Here is a 25,378-nt window from a genome sequence, read left to right on the forward strand (position 1 = left end):
CAGAAAGACTATGTGAAATTTCATCCTTCCATCTCTCTTCTTCTATTCCTAGGATAACAAACTTGATAGGAGTAAACATTGCTAAAGCCCAGTCTTTCATAAACATGAAGTGCTTGTGTGTGTTGGGATGTGGAGCTGTGGGTATCTAGGATACCATAAACATTTCCTGTGGCAAGAGACTTATGTTGCCTTTGGGTTATGATGCCTTTGGGGAAGTTGTGAGTCTGGATAACAAATAGCAGTGTCTTTCTTGTAAAATAATTATTCTCAGTGGCAATAGTGGTGGTGTTGGATGGCAAGGGAGAGAGGAATTACTTAGGGAAAAGAATCCTGTGTTTCTTGTTTTTTTTTCCTTGCTCCAACTTTATTATGAAAAATTTCAAAATACCCTGAAAACCCGAAAGAACAGTACAGTGAATAAACCATATGCCCATCATGTAGATTCAACTACTAATATTTTACCATGTTTTCTTCATACATTTAAAAAAATGTAGATAATTTTGAATAAGGACTATGCACTAGAGGGATTATTGTTCATTTTTTTAGGTGGGACAGAGATACTATAGTTATTTAGGATAATATACCCATTTTAATAATGTATATTTGTTTAATTAAGTACCTGTTAAATATTTTTTATTTTTTATTTTTCAGACAGTTATATGCTTTACAAGGTGTTTGCCCTGATATTTCTAGTATCTGCCTGGCATCATACACAATTATAGCAGTACCATTGCTATAACTATGTTCTCTGTGTTGTACTTTACATCCCTGTGACTATTTTGTAACTGCCAAGTATTACTTTTCACCCAATACCTGTTAGTAGTAATGCATAAAATGACATGATACCAACAACTGACTTTAAAATAGTTCACCAACAAAAAAAGTCATAATTTTTTTTAAGTTTATTTTTATTGTTGGCACTATTACAGACATCTCCATCCCCTTCCCACACACACCACTTTGCTCCACCCAGCAACCACCCCTCCCCCCCACCCTCCCCCCTTCCCTCTGGCCATCAGCAAGACACTGTTGTCTGTGTCTGTGGGTTATGCACATATGTTCTTTGGCTAATCCCTTCATCTTCTTTTATCCAGTCCCTCCTCCTCTCTGACACATACTTTCTTTCAAAATTGGATTAATCAGGGATTATGTATGGCATTTTGTTGTAATGTCTTCTACAATCTAGAATAACCCTGCCCCTCCCCCCCTTATTTTTTTACTCTACATTAGAACACTGTACAAGACAATTAGCCAAAGAGTCAATATCTTGGACTTTGATTGTTTCTTTGTGTTATTATTTCTTCTAGCCTATTTTCTAAATTAGAAGTTAAGTGTTAAGATTTATTAGGTTGAAGGTTTTTGGCAGAAGCACTTAATAGGTAATGCTGTTTCCTTCATATCGCATCACATCAGGAAGCATATAACATTGGTGTTCATGTCAGCATTAGTGATGCCAAGATTTCTTTTTCCTTTTGACACTTTGGCACCACGTGAATACCCTATTTCTCATCAATTTTTCATCCAGGATTTTGGTGTACATTGAGAATCCTTGCTGAATCAATATTTTAATGTTGTACTTCTCAATTTTGATACATTTTCCCCCCAATTCTGTTGACAGTCGCCACCATTTTTGGGAATGAATAGTGCCTTTCAATGTGTTAGCTAAGAAAATGGGTTGAAAACCAGGGTTATAGGAAACATTTAATGATATCTAATTTTATATAAGTTCTTCCAAGTTGGACTTTAATTTCTTTGAAAAGGAAGTACTGATTAGGAACCAGAAGTCATTCATTGAATGAAAATTATGCCTGATGAAATTAATTTTTTGGCTAGGAAACTCTTTTACTTGTAGTCAGGTTATGTCAAAGAAGCTAGTGTACGTTAGTTTTAACATGCACTGAAAAATACCCCATTTTTTTTCTTTCTTGAGCCATTTGCTTAATTCATAAGTGTCTTAATAGTTATGTTCTGAACATATAGATTATCCATTTTGTATTTGCTGTTATGTGAAACCCTGGTCAGGTTGCTTAAACCTAGTGGAAGAGACAAATTGATAAACAGATAGGATCTGGCATACAGTGGTGTGTACAGGAAGCTATGAGAGTTTTAAAGAAGTGCTGTGCAACCTGTAAGGAAGTTTAATTATATGAACAAATACTTATAAATTTAGTATTGCATGTTTCCAAAATATCTGGTACTGACTTCCAGGTCCTTTTGATCGTTGCACATACGTTCTGAATTACGGTTAGATTTAAAGATTTTAAATTGTTGCTTGGGTGTGTTCTTTTTCTAAGCAGAAGATAAAACAAGTCCATAACTACTACTTCTGAGTAAGTAGTTGTATTCCAACAACAGTTCTCCAACACCAACTAGGTGTCCATGCAGTTTTCGCAGTAGTGAGAGCAAGTGCAGGACTGTAAGTTAAAGGGCTCAGTTTTACAGGATGGCCCCACTTCAGATGGCCCAGGACAGTCTCCACTTCTGATGGACTGGCTTGACTACATATTTGGGAGTTTTCATGGCCTCTCTTTAGGTTTGATCATTTGCTAAAATGACTCACTGAACTCAGGAAAAGTACTATGCTTACAATTAACATTTTATTAAAAAGGATACAGAAGAACAACCCAGGTGAACAGGTATGTAGGGCAAGGTCCAGAAGGGCAGGAGTTTCCACTCTCCCAGTATATGAGTATACAAAGTCTGTCTGGAAAGAGCCCAACCATTGTTAATATAATGAGGAAGGTATGTGTGCAACATTGATGTAACCTAGCAGCCAAGGAAAGCAGACTGGAAAGCACATGAGTGATCAGTGATGACTTTACTGTACTAGTCAATGGTGGCTGTAGATGCTGTTGAATGAACATGTGTACTGTGTGGCAATCGCATTCACAATGACTGAGCGAGTAGAGCAGTGAATTTGCAAATGTTTCATTAAGCTTGAAATTTCTCTGTGGGAACTATTCGAATAATTCGGAAGGCCATAGCTATGAGCAACTGGTGTTTGGCAGCTTCATCAGAACAACGAGCCTGCTCATGCATCATGTCTTGTTCAGAGTTTTTTTGGCAAAACACCAAATCACCCAGGTGGCTCAGCCTCCCTACAGCCCAGATTTAGTGCCCTGTTACTACTGGCTTTTCCCAAAACTAAAATCACCTTTGAAAGCGAAGAGATGTCAGACCGTCAGTGTGATTCAGGAAAGTAGGACGGGGCAGCTGATGGTGATTGGGAGAACTGTGTGAGGTCCCGAGGGGCCTGCTTTGAAGGGGACTGAGGCATCATTGTCCTATGTACAGTGTTTCTTGTATCTTCTTCAATAACTCTCTATTTTTCATATTATATGGTTGGATACTTTCTGGACAGACCTCGTATATATCAGTATACCAGTATACCAATAGAGTCACAAACCAGGAAGCTCTCAGAATTTTGTCAGACTTTTTCTTGAGGTTGCTTTACATTGACATGATTGATTAAATCTCTGACCATATGATTGAACTCAATGTCTAACTCTTATTTTTGCCTCAAAGGTCAAAAGGTTGGGTGAGAGTGGGTGTCTGAGGCTGAAATATTTCAGTCCACTAATTATGTAAGCAGTTGGTGTTTCTGGGACCAGCCTTCGTCCTGAAAGCTATCTAGGCCCCCCCCCACCCCATCGTGAATCCCCTCATTGGCATAACAAAATACACCTTTATCAGGGAATTCTAAGGTTTTTTGAAGTTCTGTGACAGGAACTAGGGACAGAAACCAGGTATATATTTTTTTATATCATGGTAGTAGAGTCAGAGTAAAGCTTTTGCTAAACATAATCAATTTACAGGACATTTCTAACGTACAGTGAATGGGAGAGGGGTTCATTTAGGCGTCAGTATGAGTGGCTGTAGTGGATTGCTTTCCGTAAGCTAAGACCTCAAGAAACCCGAGCGCCGAGGTTGTGTATAGTGCTTAAAAAAAAAAAAAAGAGAGAGAGAGAGAGAGAGAGAGAGAGAGAGAGAGAGAGATTATTTTGGCTTTCTTTTAACTACTCAAATTTCCAAGTCTTTAAAATTAAGACTTATTTTATAAAGTTGATTTTGGGTTTGAGTTAGTTATGACATTTTACTTATATTTGTATTTACAAATGATTTGGGGCATGCTTATGCAGGTAAATATGTATTCTTTGAATATTACTGTGTTTATATAAGCTTGTTTATCAAGCCATGTGTTGATTTCCATTTTTTGCATTCTTTAAAATGTGTACTCTATCATAACAAGACACATCATAAATTAAAATGCCAAAGGTTAAAGATAAAGAGAGAATCTTAAAAACAGCAAGAGAAAAGCAGAGTTACTTTCAAAGGAGTACCCATAAGACTATCAGCTGATTTTCCAAAAGAAACTTTGCAGGCAAGAAGGGACTAGCAAGAAGTATTAAAAGCAATGAAAAGCAGGGATCCACAACCTAGATTACTCTATCCAGTAAAGCTATCATTTAGAATGGCAGGACAGATAAAGTGCTTCCCAGACAAGGTACAACAAAAGGAGTTCATCGTCACCAAGTCATTATTACATGAAATGATAAAGGGACTTATTTAAGGAAAAGAAGATGAAAACTGTGAACATTAAAAAGGCAACAAATTCATAACTATGAACATCTGAATCTAAAAACAAAACAGACCAAAAACAAACTAAGCAAACAACCAAAACAGGAACAGAATCACAGATACGGAGATCGTTTGGAGGGTTATCAGCTGGGAGAGGGAAGTGGGAGAAAGGGGGAGAAGGAGCAGGGACTGAAAACGCGTAATTGGTAGGTACAAAATAGACGGGGGGGTTGTTAAGAATAGCATAGGAAATGGAGAAGCTGAAGAACTTATATGCATGACCCATGGCCATGAACTGGGGCAGGAAGGCAGAGGAGCGGGGGAGGGGATGGCTGGAGGGAAGGGAGGTACTGGGTGGAGGGCGCCAAAGGGGGGGGAAGTGGGACAACTGTAATAACATAAACAATAAAATATACTTACAAAAAATAGAACACTATATAAGCCAAACAAAATAAGCCACTGCAAATAAAAGGTACTCTATGGAAAAAATAAATAAAATGTGTAGTCTAACCTTCATAAGCTGGAGTAATATTAATAACAGCAGCATAATAATAGTAGTAGTAATTATAATAACTACCATATATGAAATCCTTTTTTATTATTTTGTGTTATCTTTCTAGACAAATTCAAGGGGAAATATATATACATGTAATTAAGTTAAAAATAAGACAAATTAAAGCATGGAAAAACAATAACTTAATAGGAATAAATAATGGCTTACCAGGAAGAAATGTTAGTCTGTAGAAATACAGGCTTTATGTTCAATATGGTTACTAAGGGCAATGGCATCTTCAGAGCAATGCTTTCCAAGGTGGTATACAGTCAGGTGCAAGCTACATTGTTATTATTTTAATACTACTAATTGAAGCAAATTTAGGTTGGCTTAATAAAGCCACTCCTTCATTTTAATCTGAATACTTCTTGTATGTGTGGGGAGAGGAGAGGTGAGATTTGTTATGCAGGAATCAATTCACATGCCTAATGTAAGTTCTGCCCTGGAAAAATCCAGGGGAGAACCATTGCTCTCCAGAGTATGTACACACAGATGGGAGGGAATGCCTATAGTTTATGATTTACAGGTTACAAAAGTTACCAGTTATTTTCCTTTTCATACTGACTTTTATAAATATACATTTGTTTTTCTTTTTATTCTGTCAGACCAACATCTGTCACTCCTTTTTTTATGGTATTTTGAGAACATTTAGAATGCTTTGTAATACTTTATTTTTTATTTTTAAACATTTTACTTATCTAAAGAGAGAGGGGAAGGGAAGAAGGAGAGAGAAACATCACTGTGCAGTTGCCTCTTGTGCGCCCCCTACTGGGGACCTGACCCGCAACCCAGGCATGTGCCGTGAGTGGGGATTGAACTGATGACCCTTTGGTTCATAGGCTGGCACTCAGTCCATTGAGCTACATCAGCTGGGGCAGAATGCTTTATAATACTTTTATAATCTCCTATTTGGAATTATAAATTTAGCATTGAATTGGACTCGAACTATATATTGAATTGGACATAGAAATATATAAGTGGAATTTCTGGTTACTGCTAGTAATCTTTTGACTTTTGTAAGAAATGAGTTGAGAATTGACATACATGGTAATATAGACAAAACTCTTACTGTGGGTGCCTGAAGAAGTGATGGGCATGCATTGGGTTGCTCATGAGAGACTTCTATGAGGAAAAATATGTGATAAAGAATTTGGGAGATATGGATTAGTAGCAAGCAGATGATACGCTTCCCTAGGATTACTAAAATGTCTTAACTAGTTACCTTCCACTAAATACATTCTTCAAAGAGAAATAATATTAGCTAACTTCATACTGAATCAGAAAATTCTGGATGAACCAAATGATCTGGATCATAGTATCTGGAGAACCAAATGATGCCATTTCATTCTCAAAGCAAGCCCCATCAATGATCATTATTTACATGTTTAGGTAAACACTGTATTTAAACACTGTGTAAATACAGTATTGAGGGACACATTATCTTTATGGACAATACTTAACATTGGGCCAGGCCTGTGTTTAATTTTAGCATTAGTGGAATTGGAAAACTTTAACTTTCAGAAATGAATTTTATAAATTAGAAGACTTAGTGAATATTTTCCCCTAGTTTTTGTAACTTACAGGGATAAAATTAAACTTTGGTGGGTGATTAAGAATGGATATGTAGGACCATGGTTTACTTTTGATTCAATGGCTACGTAACTTAATTGTGCATCAGAATCATCTTGAGGACTCCCCCCTCTCCCCACTTAATAAGGAATTTACATTACCATATATCTATAAGAACATGCACAAAAGTAGAATAATATAGTAAGTAGTGGGATTTTAGCATTATGTATATACAGGGTCTGGTGCAGGTAGCGCCCCTTTTTTATTACAGAATCTTTTATTACAAAATCATAAGCATGTAATTATGTAACATAATATCACACTCAAGCACACCATATGACATTTTAGGTGAAATGTTCAAATTAAAACTAAATTATTACCCATATTATTACCTTATCAACCACACTCAAGCAGGTATAACTTCTGCCAGGCCCCATATACAAGGGTTTTGCTGAGAGTTTTTGATTCATACTTGGAATCAGAACCTGGAACTTTTTAAGATAAACTCTCACATACACACACCAGCTCACCAGGCAATTCTGATGCATACCTGAGATTGGAAAGCATTGTTCTAGGGGAATCTCTAGATAAATGTTTCAGAACAAATGCTATTTAAATGATTCATCTTGACCTATATTTATACTACCTCCGTATCTAGATTTATTCTAACTTTCAGCATTTTTCTTAAAGTTTTTTAATCAAATAAAACTTGGGTAGTTTAACACTTCATTAGTGCTACTAATTGGTTAATGTATGCATATGAAATTAATGCTAAGTTAACTTCTTTGAAGGAAATGTCCTACCTTGCTAGAGCTTTTACTTAAAAGTACCTTTTCCAAACATCTTTGTCTTTCTCGGTCGATTTGATTTCTCCTACTTCATCATGGAAACCTAAATCTATAAGGTGGTAGTTGTTGTAGTGTCTGATAACTGCAATTGGAAGATTTGGTGGATCTGGAATGATTTTCTACTGATTCAGGAGTGTCCTCATATTTCTTTTTTTCCCCATTGTTTATACCCAGTAGTTAACTTTTTGTTTGACTGCTTTGACTTAGCATTGCTCAGGATGCTTCTTTATAAGGGCAATCAAATTGATAAAAGTGATACACTACTTTTTGTTTTAAACTCTAATTAAGCTATAAGTAATCTATGGTAAGATGAGTTTTTAAAACTTTAGGTGGATATCTTTGTTTAGATGTGTCAGAAGTAATTGTTCTTTAGAATACTTAATTGTGTACTTCAGATACAATATACTTTGCCAGGTGCAGTTAACAGATTGTCTGAATAACTGTGAAGTAAATACTAATGAGGACATTTATCATCTCATATAAGAGTTACGGAAGGAGGTGGTTCCAGAGTTATCTAATTCAGTATTCTAATTGGATCATTTTTTTTCTCTGATTCTCATCCCCATAGTGGCCACAGATGGCTGCAGTAGGTCTAAACGTCATATTCTTATACCAAAAAATCCTAAGCTGGAAGAACGAACATGACCTTTTCTACAAGTCTCTCCTTTTTTCTTGGGTAGAAAAATCTCCCTGCAACCCTCAGCAGACTTTCTCTTAGGTCCCATTAAGAAAAACCAATTCTACCCCCAATCCTAAGTAAGTCACTGACAAGAGAAAATAGGATTCCCATTATCACCTCCGAAAAATATTGGCTCATCCCCTGGAACCAGAGGAGGGACCCACCCAGTAAATTCCATTGGTGTTTCATCTTAAACAACATTAGTGTGTTGTCATCACAGAAGAGGCAGAGGCTGATGAGTAGGCGATCCCTAGTATATGCCAAACTATAATATTAATTTATGTGACATTTTCCACACACTACATAAAAAACATCCACATGCAAAGTGATATTTGGTATTTTAACCATTAACACACATGCATATTCATTTGAGAAGCATGTTATCCTCTAAGTGTTACTTCATGATGGCACAGGAAGCCAGTGTCATGGGTTTCAGTCTAATCTGTTACTTGCTGAATGTTCTTATTTTTGTCTTGGGTATAGTCCATTCATTTCCCTTTGAGATTATGCTCCTCAGTGATATTATTGGGTTGGGCAAAAAGTTCTTTCATTTTTTTTCCCCCATAAGATGGCTCTAGCCAACTAAGCAGAGCTTTGTTGTCTTGAACTTCATTCAAAACAATTTTGTTAGATTCGTATTGTGACAGGTGTCCTATCAGTATGCATTTAAAAAAACTTAGCAAAATTGATGAATTTTTGTGTAGTCATTTTCATATTGAATATGGAAGAAAATATACATTTTTGACATTATGCTTTATTATTTCAAGAAAGTTAAAAATGCAACTGAAATGCAAAAAAAGATTTGTGCAGTGTGTGGAGAAGGTGCTGTGACTGATCAAATGTGTCAAAAGTGCTTTGCGAAGTTTTGTGCTGGAGATTTCTTGCTGGACGATACTCCACGGTTGGGTAGAGCAATTGAAGTTGATAGCTATCAAATCGAGACATTAATTGAGAACAATCAATGTTATACCATATACATGATTTTGGCAGTAGTTGCTGATTCATTTTAATTAATCAATATTTGTCCTTCTAGGTGGATTTTCCACAGTTTTCCTGGTGCGGACTCATGGTGGAGCCCGCCATGCATTGAAGCGAATGTATGTCAATAACTTGCCAGACCTCAACATTTGTAAAAGGGAAATTAAAATTATGGTAAGTAAAAGAATAATTATGTTTAAAAAATTGGTTTAATTTCTTTTGGTTTTGCACTATGGCATTAACTAGCTTTTAGGCATGCTGCTTATTGCTTTATGCATGTCTAGAAAGCCTTTGAACATCATTAAATTAACTTGGAAAATTATCTGAAAACAAACCCTTGTCCTGAGTTTAGCGTTTACCATTCCTCCGAGTGTTCAATATATTCACTGTATGTGTTTGTATTCACAGACAAGAATTAGGTTTGCTTTTTATTTTTAAAATCATGCTATAAAGTTGTTTAGTTTATTGGTGTACTCTGCAATATATAAGGTATCCTTCAGCAAAAGAAAAATTCTTTTTAAATATTAAGCCCTGGCTGCTGTGGCTCTGTGAATTGAGTGCCATCCTGCAAACCAGAAGGTTGCTGGTTTGGTTCCTGGTCAGGGCACATGTCTGGGTTGCGGGCCAGGTCCTTAGTTGGGGGCATGCGAGAAGCAACAGATTGATGTTTCTCTTTCACATTGGTGTTTCTCTTTCTTCTTCCCTTTCCCTCTCTCTCAAAATAAATAAATAAAATTGTTAAAAATAAATAAATATTAGGAAAAGTAAAAAGTATTTTATAGGCCATTCAAGAAAATTTCAGTTACTCAATTAACTGAAGAGTAAAAAAAATTGCAAAGTGAATATTCCCTTTCTTCTAGGGTTGCTTATTCTTAATGGCTTCTTTATATTATTGTCCCACTCTCCCTCTTCCTCCCCTCTTTTGTTCTGTTCTCTTCTTCCTCATCTACTGTTTATCAAGTGCTTATATATATATATTTAAAAAATTTTTATTGAGGTACAATTCTCAATAATATAAAATTAACCATTTTAAGGTGAACAATTCAGTGACATTTAGTATATTCACAATGCTTGTGCAACCACCACCTTGATCTAGTTCTAAAATCTTTTCATCACTTTAAATGGAAATCCTCTTCCCATTACGCAGTTGCATTCCGTTCTCCCCTTGATTTAGCTGTTGACAGCCACCTGTCTACCTTCTGTCTTTAGACTTACCTGTTCTGAATATTTCTTATAAATGGAGTCATGTACTATGTGACCTTTTGCATCTGGCTTCTTTCACTTAGCCTGTTTTTGAGGTTTACTGACATTATAGCATATCGTTCATTCCTTTTTATGGCCAAATAATATTCTACTGTACATACTTGTATCACATTTGTTTATCTGTTCATCTGTTGTTGGACTTTTTAAAAAAAGATTGACGAACAGTTGGGCTATTTCTGCCTTTTGGCTATTGTAAATAGTGCTGCTATGAGTATGTGTGTATGTGTTTTTGTTTGAATACCTGTTTTTGTTCTACTGGGTATATGCCTGGGAGTGGAATTCTTGAGTCATATGGTAATTCTGCATTTAACTTTTTAAGGAATCATTACACTGTTTTCCACAGTAACTGAGTCATTTTATATTCATGCCAGCAATGTATGAATTATCTAGTTTTTAAAAAATTTATTTTCAGTTATAGTTGACATTCTATATTATATTAGTTTTAGGTGTACAGGAGTAATGGTTAGACATTTATATATGAATGTTCCAGTTTTTCCACATCCTTGTATTCCCATGCTTGTTATTAATGTCAGTCTTACTCATCCAGTTGCTAAGAGGGGGATTCCTTATTTTTTTAATCAACGTCTTTATTATCACACCTATTTTGATCCCTTTTATTTGAAGATAGGCACATTTATACAGTCTGACTCGTCTGAGTTTTGCTTTAGTTGTCCCTAACTCCTTAGATTTGAGACTTAATTTTTTCAAGGTAAGGCTATAAGCCAAAAGAGTAAAAAGATTTACCCCAAGATAATTGGTGAATCTTAGGCCAAGTTCTCTAACTTGAGCCCAGATATGGTGTTTTTGTGCCGTAATTTTTCCTTAAGTAGAATGTGTATAATTTAGAGATATAAAATACAAGGGGTGATCCCCCAAAAAACTGGAATTATTTTCGTATCTGCTGGAGGGTGAGCCCTTGGAAGTGCAGGCTTCCCCTGCTAGGTGAGTGCTCTAGGAACCCATCTGTATCAGTGCACCAGCTGGAGTTGTGAGAGGGTGTGTGGCTTCAGTGAATTTTTTTTTGAAGACATTCAGTGCATTTGCTCATTTCATGCTGGGTGATTTACAAGTACACCTGCCTACACTGCAATGAGTGTTCAGCAGTCTTTAACCAAAAATGGCATGAGCCCCATGCCCCATCCTCCCTATTCACCCGATCTCTCCCTTGATGAAAAGAAGTCCTCAAATGGAAATGTTTTGCTGATGTGGAAGAGGTGAAACAAAAAATGACGGAAGCATTCATATTGATGAGTACAAAAACTGTTTTGAGCAGGGGGAAAAATGTCTTTATAGGTGTTGTATTGCATCAAATAGAGAATACTTGGAAAGTGACTGAAGTTTACATGTGTAAGAACAAATACACAGTTTTTTATAAATTCCTTTTTCTGGGGGGAGTGTTCCCTCTCTTGTAGTCATCATCAACTGTAGCGACACTCAAATCTTATGCTTTTGAACAAGTTATTTTAGGGAAATTAGCTCTTTAGAGCAGTGATCTTCCAACTTTTTTTGATGACCCATCTCCCATCTTGTCTATTTATTTATGAATTAATGACATGTTCAGCTGCCATTGCAGATATTTCAAATTACATTACACAGTTAAAACTAGGTTTATTATTAATGATAGTGGGTGTAAATTTATTTAAAATTGTATTCTTGATAATTGTTTTTTAATTTCTAGGTAAACCTAATTAGATCATGATTATTTTAAACCTCAGTATATGCTGGTGGTTATCTCTTACTAAGAGCCAAAAGTGTCAGATTTGTCATTTTCTTATTATTTCCTTATATTTGTATTATTAGTATTATCTTTATGGTATCTTTACAGAAATCTTTTTAGGCCACTTGTTTATTTTTTACATTATTAATGGCACATATATTTAAAGATCCACTTAACTAGGTACACATTAACCGCAATATATTGCATGCAAAACAAGCAAATGAGCATAATTATTATTTTGTAAATACAGGGGTGGGCAAAAATGGGTTTACAGTTGTTTGTATGAAAAATACAATAATTAATAAGTTATAATACAAGAATCAACTTTGTGTTTCCTGTAACCATAACTGTAAACCTACTTTTGCCAGTCCCTGTATTATAGCTTAATTTTTTTTTTTTTAGATAAAAATAAATCTAGTAAAAATTCTGATATTTTGTCCTTGAGTCCCTAAGGACTATCTTGCACATTCACTTTTGGAGACTATTACTTTTGAGTGAACCATCTTCTTGATTGAATTTAAAAATAAGTATTCACTGAATAATTTGCCTGTCAGAAAATGACAGTCACATGTTAAGTACTTTCCATTGGAACTGTAGAAACCTTTTTGACATATGTCAGATTATATCTCATGCCTAAGTTTTAATTTTTGAAATTCTGTAAATATATTAATTGAGACTTCAAAGCATTACTAATGATAGAGCTTTAAAATGTATATTTTTCTGATTCTTAGAGTGTTGTTCCTTTTTTACAGAAAGAGCTATCTGGTCACAAAAATATTGTGGGTTATCTGGACTGTGCTGTTAATTCAATTAGTGATAATGTATGGGAAGTACTCATCTTAATGGAATATTGTCGAGGTAAGTGTTTTTTCTGCATTTGTTTTATACTAAAAAAAAAATGACTTTAAAGTGGGTTACTAGGTGTCACCTTATTGTAGTTATTGCAATCTCAGCTTTGATTATCTATGTAACTAGGGAATGCTGTTAAAATTATTTAAAATCGCCCTGGCTGGTGTGGTTCAGTGGATTTGGCATCATCCTGTAGACCAAAAGGTCACTGGTTCAGTTCCCAGTGAGGGCACATGCCTGGGTTGCAGGCCAGGTCCCTGGTTGGGGGAATACAAGATGCCACCCATCGTCTCAATCTCTTTTTCCTTCCCTTCCTCTCTCTCTAAAAATAAATAAATAAGATCTTTAAAAAACCCCCAAATTGTTAAAAAAATATTTAAAACCTAGTTATAGTTGCTGCAATGATGCTATGACTAGGTAAATGACAAAGAAAAATGCTGTTGGGTTTAAAACAGACAATCTAAGCAGGTAAAGAGCACCTGCACTTCATGCTTCCAATACAGTTCTTTTAGAATCCAATCAAGAAGAGCATAATATATCAATATTAGTGTTAGAAGATATTTTTCCATCATTCTACCATGCTATCTTTCAACATATTAAATGTAATAAATTTGGAGGATATATTTTGATCTGGAATTTTTATAAACTTGTATTATTTGGCATTTTGGAATTCTTTTGTAAATATCAGAAGATAGGAAACCACATTTTATTTGGACCTAATGTGGTATTTTTAAATAAATAATTACTTGTATACCTTAAGAATAATGATAACTTAAAAAAATCCCTGAGAATTTTTTTACTTTAATATGTGAAGGGAGCAATTAATATATTTCTTACAAACTTAAAAAAGAATCAGACTATACCTGGCAATTTGGGCTCTCGGGAGTCCTGGTTTATATTTGGATTCTCTTAAGACAGTTATAATTGTTATTTATGATACCAGAAACTCTTCTCATTTCCTGAAGGTTGGAGGAGAAGGATGATGGTAGTGGAGATGGAGAAAATAAGGTCTGATTTACTTCTGTCTTGTAAGGAGGGAAGACAGATGGAACTAGAGTGAGTTAACATTGTAATATCTATTGTGATGTATTTGTCACTTATTTCCATATAAAATACAAGAAGTTAGATGTTTTCCCTTATTCGTATCTCATCTTCTCTACTGTGAAGCATTGCAATCTCTTTAAGGAGAAGATACGGATTTTCTCTCCCTCACTTTTCTTAATTCTAGCATTTTTGGTTCTGATTCTTAGCTGATTAAAGATAATTGAAGTGGGCAGAATTATAACCCTGGATGAGTTTAATTAATTGTCCTTCAGAAGACATTTTAAAATGGGAGCCAAATAAACTTCCATTTTTAGGGGACAGTTTGTTTTAAGGAAGGCATTTGTTTGCATTTAAAACCTAACAATTTTTAATATCTGGTTTGAATCAACAAGCTTCGTTTCATATGAAATTTTTATTTTGATCAAAGTTATTCATTTATATATTTTAAAAAGTTAAATAGTACATCTGTTAAGCTATGGCTAAGTCATATAAAAATCTTTGAGATATTTCTTATATTTACTTTCATATTTCTATACTGCATTATGTGGAGTAAAGCTCTTACTAAAGAGCTTTAGTAAGATCTTTAGAGTATGAAAGAAAAAGAAGGAACTTAGAAATCGGGAAATATGTGATTCTGGGCTCTTGAAAGTTTGGTACTGCTCATTTTCTGTTTTTATGTTTTAGACAGTATCTCCAAGAAAAGATGAGAATTTAACTGTCAGTGTAGTAGAGTCTCAGTTTTTAGAGAATTGAATTAGATTCAGATTTATTTTAAATTAGATTTAGATTATTGAATTAATAATGTGTTTAAATTATTTTATTTGCCATTAAACTATGACATGTAATTGCCTGTAATTGTATTTCTTATACTTGTTTTTATTCATCTTGGAGTTAATAATTACGCCGATTTTCATTTGCTTAATTTCTTTCTACATTAGCCCCACATTCTCCAATGTAAATTTTTATGTATTATATTTAAATATTTTAATATTGTGTCCATTTCATTTTTTCTTTCTTTAGGAATATCCTTTAGGAGACTTAATTCTGTTTAATGTTGAACAACATTTAGCTGTAATTCTGGGAATTCCCTTTGCCTTCCTCCTATCTTAAGACTCCCTTCTACTCATGGCTCCCACTTGTTTTTATTACTACCTTGATAGAGTACATTTTTCAACAGCTTTCTGATAATGGATTTATGGAAAAAAACATTTTTGAAGCCTTCCACATATAAAAATAATTTTAATCTACATCCATATTTGTTTGTTAATGTGGCTGGATAAACAGTTGTAGGTTAGGTATAATTTTGATCTGTAATTTTGAAGGTGTTATTTCATTTTTTTTCCTAGAAGTTGGAAGCATTGTGATTCCTCAGTTTTTTTTATGTGACCTATTTTATTTTTCCCCCCATGGACACTTTTTGAATCATTTCCTTTATCTCCAGTATTCTGAAGTTTCCAGGTATTTGTGCCTTGGTTATGGGTGATTTTGGTGTTTGTTTGTTTTTTTTTTCTTGGACTCTCAGTTTTTCCCTTTCATTTTCTCTGTTCTCTCTTTCTGGACTTTTAATTTTTAGGGTATTAGTTTTCCTGGATTTATTGATCCTTTGGTTTTCTTTTTTTTTTTTATTTTAATTGTGTTGGAAGCATTCCTTCAATTTATCTTTCAGTTCCCCTATAGAAATTTGTATTTTTGCCATGTTATTTTTAATTTCCAGTACTCTTTCTTGTTGTTGTTCTTTGTTAAAATGCACCTTGCTTTTGTTTTATGTGCAAGTATTTTGTTTTCTACAGATGTTAATTGCAGCTTTTAAAAAGATTTTTATTGTTTCTTGCATTTGTATTTTTTCTGAAATTTTTTCTATTTACTGTAATGCCCTCTCCATTATGTTAGAACTTTTTTTTTTTTAATGTTTCAGCAGATAAGCTTACTGAATGCACTATAGATCAGAATGTACCCGTGAGTGGACAATTATGTATTGAAGGAATCCAGAGGATCTCAATAGAGCATGCTCAGCTCCTTTTCTCAGATGAATCAGTACGATAAGTTTCCAGTGGGATGGAAGGGTAGAGAATGGGCAAATAAATGCTCTCTCCTTACTTCCTCTATAAAAGCTAATTGTTTTACATAAAATTGTTGAGGAATGAAAGTACTTTAGTGAGGGAATCAACTTTATGTATATATAGTTCAAGTACATTGGTTTTAATTATGTAGAGATAAAACTATATAGAAAGTAGAAGAATGTGTTAAATAGCTTATAGCTCACCATGGTTTCAAGTATCAAATGTTTACAGTCATCTTTTGTCTAATGTTAGATCTCTGCAGGTTCATGGTGTGGCACTGCTTACTTTGCTGCTGTTCTGTTGGATAGGTTAAAGAGATTATGGGCTTTAGGTACCAAACTTTAAGGAATCATAGTTGGTATTTTGAGTATATTTGTATTTTATGAAAAGAGCTTTTATTTCTAGGAGGTGTTCTACAGCAATTCTTATGAATAATATATCTGTTAAGTTTTGCTTAATAATAAAACATTACAAAACTCAATAGCATAAAACAACAGGTATTGTTACTTATGTGTATCAATGGGTCAGCTGTTCTAGACTGAGCTTGGTGGGATAACATTACTCATTTTGGCTGGGCTTGCTCACATGCCAGTGAGTTTGCTGGGACTGGTTTCACATACTCCTTCTCTTCTTCCTGGCACTAGCACTTCCAGGCTGTCCTGGGGTGTTTTTCCCATGGAGATGGTAGAAACACAAGAGGGCAAGTGGAGCATGTGAGGGTCTTAAGGCCTGCCACATCTGTATTATTCTGTTGTATAATGAAATAGCAAGGTTGTTTGATGACTACTTTAAGAGGTTAGGAAAATGTTGACTTTTTTAGTGATGAAATTGGCAGAGTATAAAAGCTTTTGTTTAGGAGATGATACCTGTTTGAAAAATATGGGAAGATTCGAGAGCTATATGCATCTTGTTTCAAAAGATCTTTAGTATATATTTTTAATATTACTTTTCATTAGACTAACCTTACTTTAATGTAATTATCAGAAGAGCTTGATTTTGAATAATAAAATCTTTTTTTGTGTCTACATTTGAAATGCAGCTCAAATACAGCTTTTAGCTTTTTGGGGGGACCTGAATTTTGTGATTCAAGGTTTCTAGCTCAAAGATCTCTGAATGGAAGAAAAAGGATTAACATTTCTTTAAAATTTATTCTACTCATTACAACATGGAATCTTTAAGCAGAGGTGGAATGAGTTGAAGGTTTTCATTTCTTTAGCTTTCAAATGGTATTTCAAGAATGTAAATGAATACCAAGAAAAATTTTTCACCCCATTTAATTTTGGGTCAAAGTGAGTCAGGATGTCTGACAAGAGGATGAAGGAAACTGCTGCCTGGTCAGGTGCCTTACTCTTATGAAGTACCCTGAACAAATTACAGCCAAATAGACTTGAGTTTTCTGAGAGTTGGAGATTGGTAGGGAAAAGGTCATGTTCCTTTTGCTTTAAAATCCTAAGAAAAAACGCAACTATTTTAGAAAATACATGAGAATGCTGTTTAGACAGTGATAATAAAAGGAACAGGTGTGCATGCGCCTTCTTACAGATTTCAAAATAGCAAATATTTCATTTATTCAACCTTGTTAAAAGAAAGTTTCATGTTAACAGAAGCTTGCCTTTTTAAATTCCTGAGGTTGATTTTTATTAGAATGGTTTCTGAATGAGTCACATATTTACTTATATTCTTAAAATATAATGATCATTAACTTTTGAATAATTAAGAATTGCTATTATTAGACTGTCAGTTATTTTAGTATATTGTAGTAGTAATAATCTTCTCAAGGCTCTTGTATGGCTATTTGATTTTAGTAAATGACTGTGCCCATTATCCCTTACTTAGTTTAGGAGTATTATAACCCATCTCTCCATTTCCACTCTTGTGGTTCCCTTTTCCGCCAATCAAGGAAATTGTTTAAAAAGTTAGATCCAGAAGTTTCCTTGGACCTTAAGTTAAAATGTAAAGTATTTCTGTTTGTTCTCTACCTTGTCAGTGTCATCTTACCTTATTCTCTTTTCTGTTTTCTAGACAACATACACATTGGCTTTCTTTAAGTTGTTCAAAGTCATTAAGCTCTTTCCCAACTGGAGGCCTTTATAATTGCCACTCCCTATTGCTAGCTTGCTCTTGTTCCAAATCTGTTCATGGTTAATTCCTGCCTGTCCTTCATTCTCAACATAAATATCCTTCTTCAGGCCTTATCTGATACCCTCTCTTCCCCATCCTCCTTCACCAGTTTAAATATAGGTTTCTCTCCTATTATTCTTATTGTACATAATAATGATATGTTTTTTTTGTGAGATTGTTTAATGTTTATCTCTGCCATTTGACTATAAATTCCATGGTAATAGAAAAATTTTTTTGGCTCCTCACTGTTTACCCAATAATTAGCACAGAATGGCATGAACATTTTAAAGCTGTATCATGTTGTCAATAATAAGGTATACCCCAATTTCATAGATGTTAAAATGTTTTTAAAAAGGCAGTAGCATTAGCAGGACATTGTCTATCTAAGATCTTCTCATGTTAAAATGTAAAATGTAAAAAAGTGTGTTCCATTGAATCAATGCTTAATGGTATAATAAGCATCCTTACAGGGAAATTATGAAAAAGCTAATTTCCCAGTACCTGATACCATAAATGCATTTCTTAATTTCTTTGTGCTATACTGCATTTATTAAAAATATGTCCTCTCAAAATCACTTTTTTGGTTAGCTGGGCAGGTAGTGAATCAGATGAATAAGAAGCTGCAGACAGGTTTTACGGAACCGGAAGTGTTACAGATATTCTGCGACACCTGTGAAGCTGTTGCGAGGTTGCATCAGTGTCAGACTCCAATAATTCATCGGGACCTGAAGGTAGGAAATTTAGACTAATTATGGAGTAATGCATTTTAAACTTTCAAGTTAAAATTTTCTTTGGCTATTCTCATCTAAACCAACTTTTATTACCAGCACTGACATTGGTCCATGTCCCTGGATGCATTTCCTGAGGCCATCTGAAGACTGGCTGTGGAATTTGGTGGTGATTATCTTTCAGATCACTTCATTTTACCTTGTAGTGCACTCTGAATATACGATACCCACTTGTTACATTGGAAAAAGCCTCCCAAAGGGATTAAACATTCCTGGTATCGTATTGCTAGAGATACCAGTACAGATATCCTGTAAAACTATAGGTGTTGCCCTACCTGGGTGGCTCAGTTGGTTGGAGCATTGTCCTGTGCACCAAAGGGTTGCAGGCTTGATCCCCAGACAGAGCACATCGCAGGTTGCAGGTTTGGTCCCAGTCAGGGCGCATATGTAGGTTGCAGGTTTGATCCCTGGTTGGGGTGTGTAGAGAATGCAGCCGATCGATGTTTCTCTCCTCCCACTTCCTCTCTCTCTCTAAAATGAATAAACATATCCTTGGGTAAGGATTAAAACAACAAAAACAACAACAACAAACTATAGGTGTCTTCTTTGATACCCACAAACACTAAGATTACAAAAATTACTCTTCCTGAAATTCTTTATGTGCAGATATCCCATGGCTAACCTTTTCCTGCTTCAAGTCTACTCAGATTCACTTTCTTAGTGAGTTCTATCTTGTACTGCCTTATATAGTTATAACTTAACATTCCTGTTCTCCACTTGCTCTACCTTTTATTATCACTTGTCACTAAGATATTATATAATTTGCTTATGGATTAGCCCTACTGTTTATTTGCTTTTCTATTAAAATGTAAGTTCCATGTGCAAAAGGATTTTTCTCTTATATTGATATATCCAAGCATTTAGAACAGTACCTGGTGCATAGAGTGTTCTCAATAATTAATGTATAATGCATGAATGAATCCTAATTCTGATTACACAAAATTTATGAAAGGTGATAATAAAACACTCTTTAAGATACGAGAGAATAGAAGATCTTACTTAGAATATGGGTTATAACCATGAAAACATCCAGGGGATCTATGGTAAAGGATACAAGGTAAGACAAAGTTGAAATGCATGACTGCAGACCCCGACCCTTAGTTTAGATAACCAGTATAGTTTACTTCCATTCTTTTGAAAATGCAACTTTTGCATTTCCCTAATAACTTGGTATGATTTTTTTTAGATAATTAAAAATTACTAAAAATCATTGACTTTTTTCATGTAGATATTTTTCAGAAAAGAGAACTGCATAATTTTGTACAGGCTATATTGCATATGCTTTGTTCCTTTTACATGTGTAAATTTAAGCAAATTTATGTTTAGATTTCTTGTACAAATCTTTATTTTGTGTAAATCTTTAAGAGGTAGACTAAAATGAAATCTAGAGGAAAATTATAAAGAAACAATAGTAATGTGAATATTTTGATAGAATTGAGAGAAATTGAATTACTGTCCAAGATTGTGTCATAAAAATAAGAATATTTTGGAAAAAAATACAATATTATCATTTATTGAGTACTTACCTTATTCCAGGCACTGTTCTATAAGGGCTCTACCTGTTTTAATTAATTTAATTTTTACAATAATAGATATTATCTTCCCCATTTTGTAGATTTGGAAACTAAAGCACAGAGTGGTTAAGCAAATTGTCCATGGATATGCATGCTAGTGGGTAGCAGAGTTGGGCTATGTGAATACACACTCTCTTGTCCTACAAACTCTGCATGGATTTGTTTGTTTAAGTTACTACAGCTCTAATCTCCAAATTAAGACATTAAGTCAGGTCTTTGTATTTCAGAGTAGTATTTTAGATAAAGATGGTATTAGGAGCCAGAGGTAGAATTTTAATGGTTTTTACTATTGCTTGTCTATAGATAAAACTAAGTGTCAGAAATGGGGAAAAATGGAGGTATAGTATAGACTCCACTACAAATTCTTTTCTTTCACTGAAGCACTGTCAGAGAGGATTTGGGTTTTTTTCCCCCTTCACAAATCATCCGGGATTAGAGAAACACTTCTCTGTTCTTAGAGAAGCAGTAGAGATAATAAAGTATGTTTTTGGTCTGATTCATTTGACCTTCCTCATAATTTGAGGCATCATGTATATAGTATGTATATGATATATATATATTTGTGTGTGTGTGTGTGTGTGTGTGTGTGTGTCACAGACCCCTCAGTGTTTATTGTGTAAGGTCATGGTTGTGAAAAGATAATTATCATTTTGAAAACAGTACTAATTAAATGATTTTCTTCTCTTAAGGTAGAAAATATTTTGTTGAATGACAGTGGAAACTATGTACTTTGTGACTTTGGCAGTGCCACTAATAAGTTTCTTAATCCTCAAAAAGATGGAGTTAATGTAGTAGAAGAAGAAATTAAAAAGTAAGTGTTCATCTTTATTGTGTCTGTCCTAAGGGAATTTTAGTGAACTTGGGCCTGTGATTGACTCTGCTAATACATATTAGATATATTCCATTCATAGAGTTCTTCAAAATATTTTTATGCTGCAGACATTAATTCATTTATGTCTGATATATAGCTCAATAGGCAATACATTTTACCATGGATACAAGTTTTTCATTCACATTGTAAACACATGTATCAGGAAAGTTGTTAAATAAACTGTAGTAATTAATGAAATTATTAAAGGGAGTTTTCAGTGATTGTTGAATTCATTTAAGCTTTTTGTTTTTTACTAGTACTGAAGATTTGTGCTTGTTAGAGAAATTACTTGAAAGCATTTAAACTTTTACTTCATATTTAATATTAAGAGGTTGATATCTCTATGCATCAAAAACTATGCTGAAACTATGTTGCTTTGTGATAGTGTGCAAGAAGGCTCTTCGGTAGAAAAATAAGTCATATCTGCTTTATGTTTTTTAAATCTTGTACTTTCCATGGTTGCTAGATTAATTTCTCTCTGAGTTTTCTGTTTTCTAGTTTTAGAAAATGAAACTATTTGTAAATCTTAGATTACCTTAATAAAATGATACCAAATTCAGAGAGATCTGTCAGAATAGGAATTTCTAAGTAGTTGACTTCTCTAAGTTGCCCTCTTCACTTCATAAATTCTTGATTCTTTAGGACTCTCTAGGAGCTATTTGAACTGCAATTTATATTTTGAAATAGCTCAAGTAGAGCTGATATGTTTTGAAATGAGCCAAGTAGACCTTGGCTCATTTGTTATAACACTATGGGTTTCTTGACTATGTATTTCTACTTAGGAAACTTAGCTTATGATGATTATGTTAGATTCCATAAAAACAAACTCCTTAGTAAACATAAATGTCCCAAAGAATTTAAGAACAATAAATTATTAAACTTATTTCCTGCAAATGAGGCTAATTTTCTAAAATGATTAGATCGTTATATATAATGGCTGCTATAAAATTCTTCTCAAGCTAGGTTTTATTTCATGTTGTTGAGATCTGAAGTATAGTTATGGTTCAGTAGAATTTTGCATTAATAATGAATGTAAGCTATAAGGGTGTTCTTGTGCTTTGTGGCTCAATTAAAGAGTTAATGGCCTAACCATTTATTCAATCAACAGATGTTGTATAGGGCCCATAGTATAGTGGACACTGTTGTTGGTGCTACAGGATAGCTGTGAACAAAAGTCCCGCCTGCATGCAGTTCATAGCCTGGCTTCTTAGGTTGCTACTCTAATAGTGTCATTCAGAATGTCCCACCAATCAGGGTCATTGGAAAAAGTAAGATGGTAGAAGGTTGACCTTTAAGATACTCTATATAAAATAAAATATATTAACAGTCAAAATAAATTTAAAATTATGCCATGATATAGGAAGTCCTTCCTTATTTTGTTAATTTCTACCATGAAATTGCTTCATTGAAATATCCTGTTCATAATGTATTTGGGGTTTTTATATTGGTAAATTTTTACAGTATTTTATAATTCCAGTTACGTAGTTTATGATGACAGTGAGTATTAGATTGTACTTAATTAGTGTAGTTAGAATTATGGCACCTACATTATTTCTAAAACAATTATAAAAACAAACCTAAAGGAGATTTACTACCATGAACAAGGAAGTATGTTAGAGTCATAAAAACAAACTCCTTAATGTACAAACTAATTTTTTTAAAGAATGGAAGTTTTACTTTTAAATTGACTAAAATATTTTGTTAAGGGTAATTTAATAGTCAAACTATATTATTTCAAATAAGAAAGTCAAGGAAAACTATGTTTCCAATACATTGTCTTTAAGATTTTTGTAATAAAGAGAATTAAGTTTCTTATCATTAGAAATGCCATTGCACTTGTTGAATAAAACTGTGTATACATGCTTTGTATTGTTTAATCCTTGATGGACTTTTAATAAGTTTTAAAAATAATATTATTTTTATCTAATGTTATTGAATTGAAAAGTTTTTTGCAGTATTTTATGTAGAAACAATGTAGTATCTGTCTTTTTTTTTTTTTTTTTTTTGTATATATATATATATCTCCACTCCATTTTACTTATTTACTGCCAGGTATACAACTCTGTCATACAGAGCCCCTGAAATGATCAACCTTTATGGAGGGAAACCCATCACCACCAAGGCTGATATCTGGGTAAGGCCAAGAAAGGTTGACATTTTTTCTAACCAAATTTTTAAAAAATGAGTTCACTTGATTATTTGCCCGCTGCCCTCCAGAAGGTATTTCCTGATAAGCAGAAGAGTGGTATACAATGAAGCTTCTTATTCAGGAGGTGAAAAATACTAGAATATTTTATCTTCTTAATCCTGAGATGGAAAGCTTATAAAAAAGCAAATAAAGGACTTCCATATAATATAACTTTCACCATGATTTTTTTAGAGTTTGAATTATATATGTGTTAACATTTTTTTTATTGAGTGGAATTTTGATTGATCACTTTATGGAAATACTGGACGTAACTCTTAAGTAATTACACTGATAATTTTCTGGAGTATTTTAGAAAATTAACATGAATAAACCTTTTTTTCTAATTATAAACATATCATTGACTAACATATATATTGAGGTTTTTTATTATTAAGCATTTATATCTGGATTGAATTATTAACATAGATAATGTTTCTATATCAATTAAACTTTGTTAGAATGTCAGTACTTCTTTAGAACTCATTTCATAAGTAAGCTATGTTTTGTCTATATTTAATAAACCAACGGGAAAGTATTTTAAGTATAAATTCACTTAAATTTAGTTAGTATTTAGCTATATTAGGGGGACCCAGAAAACACAGAATTATCTTCTGGAGGGTGGGCCACCGGTAGTACAGGCTGCCCCCAGTAAGTGAGTGTACTAGCAACCCATCTATATCAGTTGGTGGTGTTGTGAGAGGCTGCGTTTGGCTTCAGTGAGTTTGTTTTGAAGGCTCCTTCATTGCGTTTGCCCATTTCATAATGGGTGATTTTCAACTGCACCTGCCCACACTGCTCTGAGTGTTTAGCAGTTTTTGACCAAGAATGGCATGACCCCCATACCTCATCCTCCCTATTCTCCCGATCTTGCCCTAAGCAATATTTTTTGTTTCCCTGATGAAAAAAGTCCTCAAAGGGAAACATTTTGCCAATGTGGAAGAGGCAAAACAAAAAATGGCGGAAGCACTGAAAGGCATCCAAATCGACAAGTTCAAAACCTGTTTTGAGCAGTGGAAAAAACAGCTTATTAAATGTAGAAAGTATTTGGAAGGTGACTGAAGTTTAAACATGTAAGAAGAAAACACAACTTTTTATAAATCAATTTCAGGATTTTTTGGAGTCCCCCCTTGTATCTACCACTAGTGTCTATGTTAGGGATGGCGGAAAAATATTCCTTTGGAAATAGTTTTAGAGTTTACAAGAAAAGTCGTGTTTATTTTGTTTTTAAATCATAATGTTCAGAAAGTACTCAGATGCAATGTGTGAAATCAAATGAATATCTCCTTGGTTTTTTTCTCCTGGGCACTTCCTGTTGGGGTTGAGATACCCAGATATTTTTGCAAGGTAATAAAAAGAAAAAAATCTTTGATATCTTCTTATCTGTCTATGTAGTATATAAGTTTTCACCAAAAAGTGGTTCTTAAATCTGGTTGGTAGTTGAATTTTTAACTATCTGTATAATTGATTCAACCCACGAATAAGTTTGGTTTAACTTGATGCTGCTTATAGATCACCACCTTGTATAAATCAAATTTGCTTTTCTCACTTTAACATTTAATTCATTGAATGGCTTATATTATAATATAGAAAGCAAATTTAGTTGGATCTTTAAAAAAAATTTATTGATGAGAGAGAGAGAGAAAGAGGCTGGGGGAGGCAGACATTGATTTGTTGTTCTACTTATTCATACATTCATTG

At 33.9% G+C, this 25,378-nt stretch overlaps 1 protein-coding gene across 1 annotated transcript in view; it reads left to right on the plus strand.

The window, feature by feature from the left end:
• The window catches only part of BMP2K (BMP2 inducible kinase), a 117,751-nt gene that overhangs the window by 35,435 nt on the left and 56,938 nt on the right, over positions 1-25,378 (plus strand). The window contains exons 2-6 of the mRNA XM_054591946.1: positions 9,261-9,379; positions 12,938-13,043; positions 18,848-18,990; positions 21,311-21,432; positions 23,545-23,626. Of these exons, the coding sequence (XP_054447921.1) occupies positions 9,261-9,379; positions 12,938-13,043; positions 18,848-18,990; positions 21,311-21,432; positions 23,545-23,626 (572 nt within the window). The remainder of the gene's footprint in view (positions 1-9,260; positions 9,380-12,937; positions 13,044-18,847; positions 18,991-21,310; positions 21,433-23,544; positions 23,627-25,378) is intronic.

Source organism: Pteronotus mesoamericanus, unplaced genomic scaffold (assembly GCF_021234165.1).
Source record: "Pteronotus mesoamericanus isolate MK-2021 breed Mesoamerican mustached bat unplaced genomic scaffold, CSHL_Meso_final contig_130, whole genome shotgun sequence".
Lineage (NCBI taxonomy): Eukaryota > Metazoa > Chordata > Mammalia > Chiroptera > Mormoopidae > Pteronotus > Pteronotus mesoamericanus.